Source organism: Spea bombifrons, chromosome 7 (assembly GCF_027358695.1).
Source record: "Spea bombifrons isolate aSpeBom1 chromosome 7, aSpeBom1.2.pri, whole genome shotgun sequence".
NCBI classification, from domain to species: Eukaryota; Metazoa; Chordata; class Amphibia; order Anura; family Pelobatidae; genus Spea; species Spea bombifrons.
Genome location: NC_071093.1, coordinates 16,356,168 through 16,365,830, shown reverse-complemented (window position 1 = coordinate 16,365,830; position 9,663 = coordinate 16,356,168). Strand labels below are relative to the sequence as shown.

Below are 9,663 nucleotides of genomic sequence, written 5' to 3'. Positions count from 1 at the left end.
CGCAACAAGTCCGTCATGGCATCCACCTTCTGTTCCAGGGACTGTAGCTGGGTGGCCTGCGCCGCCAGACGCTGGTCCTGGAGGTCTTGGCGGGCTTGCAACCGCGCCATATCCGCGGGATCCATGTTAGGACCCGTTCAAAAATGTCACGGGGTCAGGGAGAGAGGAAGGATCCTACTATGCAGATAAGCACTGTAGAGAAGTCCAGTATACAGTCCGTAATCAAAAGGGCAAAGGCAGGCAGCGAGGTCAAACGTATCCGAGGTCGAGGAAGGCAGAATAGGAGCAAAACGGGTAAACAGGTCCGAGGTCGTAGGCAGGTAGCGAGAATCGTAGTCAAAAACAGGCAAAGGTCGGTACACAAGGAAATCGAGATAATATAAAGCAATCAGCACACCCAAAAAGCATTACACTTTGAACTGGTGAAGACAGGAGAGAAAAGTGGTGTTTAAATAGGTGAGTGATTGCAAACAGCTGTGCAGCGTATGCTACGTACGTTGCGTACGCCGCGTACGCTGCATATGCTGAGTACGCTGCGTAGATTGCGTACGCTGCGTACGCTGTGTACGCAGCGGTACGCCCGATGCGGACCTACGCCGCGTCATAACCGCGTCCCCTTCGGTACGCGCGGGGGACGTGCCGGCGCGTCCACGGCGAGTAGACGCGATCCCAGCCGAGGTGGAGGAGGCGGGACCGCGACACTGCCGTGTGCGTACGGCGGGGACCGCAGCGACGGAGGAGTCGGGACCAGGCGAGGCAGCCCTGGCGTCAGAGGTAGGGACCGCGGCGCGCGTGACAATGCCTCAGTATATAGTGATAGATGTTCTGCTGTACCACTGTCAATGTTTGCCTCACTATATAATGTTAGCAGTTATGCTGTACCACCGTCAATGTTTGCCTCAGTATATAATGATAGCAGTTATGCTGTAACACCGTCAATGTCTGCCTCAGTATATAGTGATAGGTGTTATGTTGTACCACCGTCAATGTCTGCCATAGTAAATAATGATAACAGTTATGCTGTACCCCTGTCAATGTTTGCCTAAAGATAGAAGCTATGCAGTTTTAAAGTGTGTGTGTGTGTGTGGGGGGGGGTCCCACGTAGAGGATCCGCCCCAGGTGCCAAATACTCTTGGTACGCCCCTGCGGACAACAGTTTTTCCCAATGGAGCCTTCGCTCGTGATTCGCTCATAATTTACTTATGCAGTGAGAATTTCACCTTTAAAAAAACATTACAGTAAGTAATACTGTTGTGTAACTTATACTACATTATCACACTATAATGTAGTGTTATTAACCATGAGCGAGCTGTACCATAAATATACAATAACAATTTAAATGTAACATTTGCAGAAGCATATTGTGCGCACAACATTTTGGCTCTGGGAAAAATTTTACACAAGAGAAATTTTCTGCGCACACCATCTAAGAAAAATTAGAGGGAACATTGGTCGCAGGGGTCGCGACTGCGACTGGGCCTTGGAGTTCTGCCAGTCAGGGGGGCCCAAGGGGTGCCGAGCGGTCGTTTTCAGCCACCGCTCAGCGCCCTTCTGTCTCCTCTGCTCCCTTCCGCTGCTTAGCGCTGCCCTGCCTGCAGTGGTGGGAGGGTGAGGCGTCTGTCTCGGGTGCCTGGGCTTCATGCTGCGCTTCAGCAGTGAAGCCGCGCACACCGCGGCAGAGCAGCGAGACAGAGGCCTCACGCCCCCACCACAGGACTGCATGGTAAGTGACCTACAAAGGGGGGTAGGGAGAGGTTGGTGAGAATGGGGGGGTAGGGAGAGGGTAGATAGTGAGAATGGGAGGTAGGGAGAGAGTAGATAGTGAGAATAGGGGGGTAGGGAGAGGGTAGATAGTGAGAATGGGGGGGTAGGGAAAGGGTAGATAGTGAGCATGGGGGGTAGGGAGAGGGTAGATAGTGAGAATGGGGGGTAGGGAGAGGGTAGATAGTGAGAATGGGGGGATAAAGAGAGGGTAATTATGGCCTGGTTGAGACATTGCAGCAATTGAAAGTCTTTATCAAGGAATGCTAGCTTTTCTTTGATTCACACAAGGTGACAGTGGAGGACCTTTGATGTGCAAAAGCAGCAAACCTAAGTTGAATACTGTGGTTGGCATAACTATTTGGGTCTTGGGCTATTGTCAGATGCAAAGCCCTGGGATTTTCACCTCTACTCAGTATTACCCTGAGTGGATTTTTGAACATGTCTCTGAGCCCAGGAAACCTCAATCCAAATCTAAGAAAAAAAGGGTTATGAACAAAACCACCTGGCCAAAATCAGCTAAAAAAATCAGCAAAGCTGATATGAAAACCAGTTTACTCTGGAGTGTTGAAAAAGTAGAAATAACTTTTCATCAAATCTGAGCCATCGATTTGCAAGAGAAAATAGTATTAGACGCCAGCAATGAGTTGTATGACGTAAGATGCAAGACGTGCCACGTCAGTGGCTGTGTCCAGAGCTAGTAAGGTCGATAGCCTGACCTCTTTTACCCGTCCACTATGATGGATTGACTCACAGGCTTGCGTATTTCTGCCAGTGGACGTGTATAACGCAGATGATTTTTTAATCTGATCCGGTGGCAGGATTTGCAAGACTTTCTGAGGTATTCTGACCATTTGTTATTATTTTCTTACATTACATCAGTCATAACTGTCTTGCAACCTTACCCGTATACATTTTAGTATTCAATAATTCTCTAGTGCAAAACAATTGAAATCAGATTATTGATTAAATAATCAAAATTTCATGAGTTAACATATCCCACTGTAGCATATCCAGACAGTCTATATGATTTTTTGCTTGACTGCAATACAGATCCGTGCGACAAGATCATGTATTCAGTGTTAGCAATAAAAATAGAAAACCATTGTAGACCTGTAATATATTTTGTTCATATTTATATATCAACCTGATTGGCTGATGAAAACCATATGTCCCTGGACTGCAATCCATTTATGCTTCATCAATAAGTCAATACACCAAGAATCAATTATTTCATATTATAAAATAGCCTGTAGTTGTGGGAGGGGATGGGTATTTAAAGAGCGCTTCTCCCTCCCACAATCTTCGTTGGACCGTCTGTTTCCCTCCCTTTTTGGTTTCGACTCACCTCAGACCGAATGTGTCCACCTTTGCCTCTGTCTTCTTCTCCTCTATATTTCTACCCATTTGCCCCTACCACTAATTGACAATTACTGCAGACTGCTCTATTTCAAACAATACAGTTATGTCCGGTTACAGAACTGGTGTAAACACAAATCCATAAAATATCAAATCTGGATGCCTTGTTGGTGTCAGGAAGGAATGATTCACTGTGTAACGTAAAATTACAAAGGTGTCCAATTGATACAGGTTTTGTTTAGACTTTCTTCCAGATAAAACAGTAGCAGACAGATGTGAAGGATGAAATAGGAGGTTCTTTCACAACATGTGACATGTTGCTACACACAGTATTTACCTAATCCATTAAAGCTGAATTTCTGCTTTGTTTTTAAGGTGTGGTATGGGATGCATCCATATTGTGTGTCATTTTGTAAATATAAAAAACTACTAGATATTCATTAAAACGTTTCTTTGAAAAAATAACGTATTACTTATATTATTATTTTACAATCTTATTGACCTTGTTATTTCAATACATAAGACTTCAAAAGCTAATTCACACAGCTGTTATACTAGACAGCCCCCTTCTGCATACTGATGTTACAGGCATTCTCTTGTTACTACAGCCGTGACGAAATAGCTACTGCCGGCTGGTCCTGCCCCCGGTCCAGTGAGCGAAAACCTATAGCAGGTGACTGGATGGCACTCTGTTGCTAGTGACAGGGAAGAACGCTGCTTCCCGCCCACTCTCTATCTCTAACGCCCTCTCTTCCTTGAGGCAAATAAATGCAGGAGCTGATTGGTCGTCAGGCGACTCGGAGACGGCATCTGACCAACCAGCTATCGCTGCTTTGCGGAAAGTAATGCGGCTATTGGATTATTCCCTCCACCCCAATGTGTGTAGCTGGAAAGTGGCGGTGGGTGGGTTACTGTCGCACAGGGTGTTGTGTTGTCTCGAGTCTCAGATGCCGCGCGCGCCACAGGTGCAGTGCTAGCGTAGGTTCCGTTTGTGCCCGCGCGGTTTTTCTCCTCGCGTAAATTGTCGATACCGGTTTGTTTCTATTATAATCCTCGATGGGGTTAGCCATTTATTTTGTGTAATTTTTGGCGACGATCGTGGAACAAGGACCGGAAAGGATGTCCCAGCAGCGTGTGAGAAGAAACGGCTCCCCTACGCCTCCGGTAAACCCGGGTAATGTGGCGGGTGGAGCAAGCGGCAGCCGTTTGCAGCCGATGAGGGCAACGGTGCCTTTCCAACTGAAACAACACTGCAGCCCAACACGGGTCAATAACAATAACAACAATGGGGCCTCACATCGCAATTCGCCTCGGACCACCAGTCCCTCAAGAGGCAATGGGGGGAACGGGAATGGAGTGGAATCACCGCCAGCGATGACCAGCTGCCGCGGAAGCCCCACAGTGTCCACTCAAACTGGGTCGTCGCCCACTCGTGGACATCGTCATCACCATCACCACCACCATCATCATCACCACCATCACTCCCACCACCAACATCATCACAATAACCATCACCACCAGCAGGGTGTTGGCTCCCCCACCTCCACATCTCCAGGACTCCCAAGCCCAGGAGCTGACTCCTCTATGGTTGGTGGCCCCCCAGCTTCATCCTCCTCCTCCCCGTCTCCTGTGGCTCTGTCGTCTGTGGGCAGATGCGGCTGGCAGCAGAGGAGCTCACCAGAGACGAAAAGCCCCAGCTCTCCCAAAGGTAACCGTTCACTAGTGACCGGAATAGCTAACATAACTGTTGGTGTAAATCAGTGAACTGATCGGTATGTGGTGTCAGGAATGGTTGTAAACATTTCTGTACTAGTCTGAGGAGTGAAGGAAACCGCCTTGATTTGTTTCATGCATTCATACAGATCAGTATAGAATAGAGGAAAAGGCTGGATGCCACCGGAAAAAATACATGCCATGCTTATCCATCTTAAGTTTTCCAGCCGTGGCTATCATAATACCCCGCATGTAATTTATAGGCAATTATTACATTTCACATGTGCCGGTCTTAAAATATCTAGTATGTTTTTAATAGTATTGCTGCGTGGAGAAAGTCCGTAATTATTAAGCTTGATACCACTGATATTTGTAGTCATCAATTTTACATTTACATGTTTGCGGTATTACTGTGATAGACTAAAACCAGTTCCAGTTTAGTCATGTCACAATCTAGCATGTGCTGAAGTCTAGTCCATTTTTTTTCTTCAAAATGTACCTTAAATGTGGTTTCTTTCGGGTAATTTTGTGTCATGGAACCTGTGTCGTTTTCAGGCAGAATAAGGGTTGCACAAACCAATCAATCTGGACAATTATGCTGACCATAGTTTGGGAACTATGGCCTTATGACCTTGTGCTGAATTAGCTTAGTAAGTGCCTGGAATTTCATAGTATGTAATGTTAAACCTATGATTCATAAGTAATGTGTTATGTGCCATTATATTTCCACCTAACTAGACGTTACGACTGGTACGTGCCAGTTGTCAGATACTCAATGTCCACTAAGGTGTAAGTTAGGGGGCCATGTTTATTATTGAACATACAATGAAACAAAGTGATAGCATTCAGGTATAAATGTGTCCACTAACATAACATATTAGTAAGAGTCAACATAGTTTTATGAAGAACCGAACAGACAGATTGTGTCAGTAACTTAATTGCTTTCTGAGAGGAGGTGAGTAAAATGTAGATCAGTGTCCTTCGGCCGCTGATTTGGATAATGCAAAATCATTTGATACAGAGCTGCATAAAAAGTTGCTTTTGCACTTTGAAAACTCCCCAATTGGGCAAAACTACGGTATTAAGCAGAGTTCATCAGGGTTCTGCTCTAGGCCTGCTGTTATTAAATATCTTTGTTAATGATCTTGCAGTGGGTATTGAAATTGAAAGTGGCCATTTGCATTTGTAAATGTTTGCCGATTACACAAAATTAGGTAAGGTGTAATACAGTCTGAACCAGTCATTACTTCCCTGCAAGGAGATTTGGTCATATTGAAAGACTGGCAGTCAAGTGGCAGATGAGATTTTTCATCACTAACCTCTCTGACCAACACTTCTTATCCTGCTCTCTTACTTTCCCTCCTACTCCTTCTCTATTCTCCAAATCACCTCGCCTAACCAGAGACCTAAGATTAAGAAATTCTCATCTGATTTACTCTTTCTCCCATCTCAAACATGTCATGCCTTGCTACTGGTCTCTGACTCCACCCTCATCTGCTCTTGAGGATGTAGCCCTTCACACTTGCTCTTCATGCCGCTTACGTTTCCGACAGTGACACACAACAGTAGCCCAACATCTTTGGCATTACTCCTGTGCATCTGAACATAGTTTCCGGAAGTCTTATTTTATATCTGACTTCCTACACTACAAATGTATGCTTCGTTCCTACTACTCTGCTCATGTTAAGGAAACCTACTTTACCTCCCTTATCTCCTCCCTGTCTCACAACCCTAAACCTCTCCAGTACTTTCTATTCCCTTCTTCACCCTCTCATAACTACTCCTTTCACTAACCCTAATGTCTCTGACTTTGCTATATACTTGAAAAAGTCCTCCTTGGGCACAACTGATTTGTTCAACTACTGTCCAATCTCTCTACCTCCTCTAGCCTCAAAGCTACTTGTAAGAATTGTTTACATCTAAATTCTTGACTTCAATTCCTTGACCCTCTTCAATCTGGATTCCGTTCTCAATGTTCTACTGAAACAGCTCTTACTGAAATTACGAATGACCTGCTTACTTCTATATCCAAGGGTCATTACATTGCTAATCCTACTGAAACTTTCTGCTGCTTTTGGTAATGTGGATCACTCTTTTCTCCTAAGAAAAATAAATCTTTATGATCTTGGTCTCTGTGACACACTCCTCTCTCTTGGTTCACATCCTACCTTTTCTAATAATTCCTTTAACTTCTTGCTCTCCAGTAAACCCTTCCCCTACCCTTCCCCTCTGTCAAGAAACCCCAAGGCTCAGTTCTAGGACCCCTTCTGTTCTCACTTTTACTCTACCTCACTTGCAAAACTAATCTCAACCACCTGAATACCAATGGCACCAATATCTACCTATTCTCTCCTCATCTCTCTCCTTCTGTCTTAGATAGTGTAACTGACGGCTTCGCCTCTTTCTCTGAACTGGATGTCTGCAAGTTTCCTAAAATGCAATCTCTCCAAAACCAAACTTCTCATCTTGCCCATGCCCTCAGGGACTTCATTAAATGAAAAATGACCTTGAAATAAATGTAGACAAACTTGGCAACATTTTGTTAAATGCCAGCTGCTGCCATATGCAGTAAAATATTATCATAGGTTATGTATTTATACATAATTTAAGATTTAATTTTCCTACCATAAATTAACTGTATGTCTCTACTTTGAAGTCAGATTTGAATAAACTATTTTTTTAGAAAAGAATGTATAGGGATATATAATTGGTTATAAGTGCAAAGCTTATGGGGGGGGTTCTGTATTTTTTTTTCTCGGTCTACAGTTGTATTACATTATTTTTGCATATTAAGTAAATAAAACCATTTTACAAGAAACAAGTCTGTCTTGGTACTAATTACTGTATTTGCTCGATTTTAAGACAAGGTTTTTTCCAGAGCAACTGCTCTTATAATCGGGGTCGTCTTATAATCAGACCTCAAATAGGTCTGACTATGAGACTGAGATCCAGATCCCCCGCAGTGATGCAGGGGACCTGGATCATCCTGTGTTAGGCGCCCCCCCCCCACACACACACACACACACTTACCGGTGCTTCTGAGTCCCCCGTGCGTAGTCCGGGCAGCATGTAGAGCTATACGTGATTCACGTAGACAAGGGAGGAGGTGCGGTTAGCAGCGGGGGTTGTCTGCGTCCATCGCGCAGACCTTCCCCGGCTGTCAGAGATCAGAGTTCCCCGCTGCTAACCACACCTCCTTCCGGCTGCAGCGTAAGTTGTCAATGCAAATCGCGTAGAGCTCTACACGCTGTCCGGACTACGCACTGGGGACTCAGAAGCACTGGTAAGTTTGGAGGGTGTTAATTGGGGAGCATAAGGCATTTCTGTAGGCAAAGTGCTCTATGAAATGCCTTTTAACCCCCTTAATGCCACTCTGCCTCCAGAAATGCCTTTTATCCCTCTATACGCCATTCTGCCTCCTGAATTGCCTTATACCTCCCTATATGCCACTCTGCCCCATAATATGCCTTTTAACCCTCTAAATGCATATAGAGTATAAGGCAATTCTGGAGGCAGAGTGGCATATAGGGGGTCAAAAAGCATATCATGGGGCACAGTGGTATTTAGAGGGTTAAAAGGCATATAATGGGGCACAGTGGCATATAGGGGGGTATAAGGCATTTCTGGGGCAGAGTGGCAAGCCTGGGGACAGATGTGCATAACTGGGGGGGCAGGCTGGAAAAAAAGAAATAAAAAAAAATATATATTTTTCTCAATCATAGCTTACATGAATTAACATTTACTGGTAAAACTTTTTTCCTATAGGGTCGTCTCATAGTCAGGCTTTTTCTTTTTTTCATAATTTAATATTCAGATTGTGGGGGGTCATATTATAATCGAGCAAATACAGTATATAAATAAGAATTAGTGAAGATGAGTCCTAAAAATATGCTCAATAAAGAACAGTAAAAACAGGACCTTTTAAAGGAAAAAAAACAGAATAACATGCATAGTGCAGTACAGTCTATATCAAAACAAGCATATATAAATAAAATATGTATTGCAATCACTATATCCAGTGCTTTTGATCAGACCTCTCAGGTTTCTGTATCAGATATGAGATGTCACATCAATCTTCATTCTGGAATAGAGCAACAGAGACGCAGGATTTATTTATATGAAAGAAGCGCATACAATACCTTACCATTTAAAAACAATGGGTCGGCCAGATCCCTACTCCCAAGTCCTTAAACCCATCTCTGCATAGAGAAAACGGTTTAGTCTGGATAGAATCTCTTTGTTTTTATCTGTCATATTAATAAATGCCTATTTTGCTTTTATACACAGGCGCATTGTGTACACCTCTTTTGTAAATAAAACTCTGTATTATGGAACATCCTTATCTGTGCATGTGTTTTTTATTTTTTTTGTTTGTTTGGTTTTTTTGTATACCCATGGTTGAAATTCATTTTACAAATAGCTGATTCTCGGCTAGTTTTTGACATTTGAAAGCAAAGCAACTAAGTTTCTCACCTAGTATTTTATTGCTTGATTGCTGTGTCATCCAATTAACCTGTTTTTATAAATGCCTTCAATGCTTCGGAGTATTTGCCAGTAGTTACACAATCTTGTGAGAACAAACGAAAAACTAACAGTAGTAGTGTTCAAATTAATTAATTATGGGATTATTAGTCCATACGTCACGGAAATGCCTCTTCAGTTGGCATGTCATGAGGTTAAACAAGTGTAGAACGCAATCATGATTGCTGGTGTTGCTCCAATGCCTCCACATTAAAGCATTCAGAAAAACCACAAAAAATGTAAGGGCCACTTTAGACCATTCCTAGGAGCAATCATATTCACCATATAGAAAGCTAAAAGAAGCTTCAA

The 9,663-nt window shown here is 43.6% G+C and overlaps 1 protein-coding gene across 2 annotated transcripts in view; it reads left to right on the top strand.

Moving 5' to 3' along the window:
• The first annotated feature begins 4,126 nt into the window (after positions 1 to 4,126).
• The window catches only part of FAM117B (family with sequence similarity 117 member B), a 32,264-nt gene continuing 26,727 nt past the window's right edge, over positions 4,127 to 9,663 (top strand). For both annotated transcript variants that reach the window (XM_053471133.1, XM_053471132.1), the window contains exon 1: positions 4,127 to 4,828. In XM_053471133.1, coding sequence (XP_053327108.1) covers positions 4,240 to 4,828 — 589 coding nt within the window. In that variant the 5' untranslated portion in view covers positions 4,127 to 4,239. The remainder of the gene's footprint in view (positions 4,829 to 9,663) is intronic.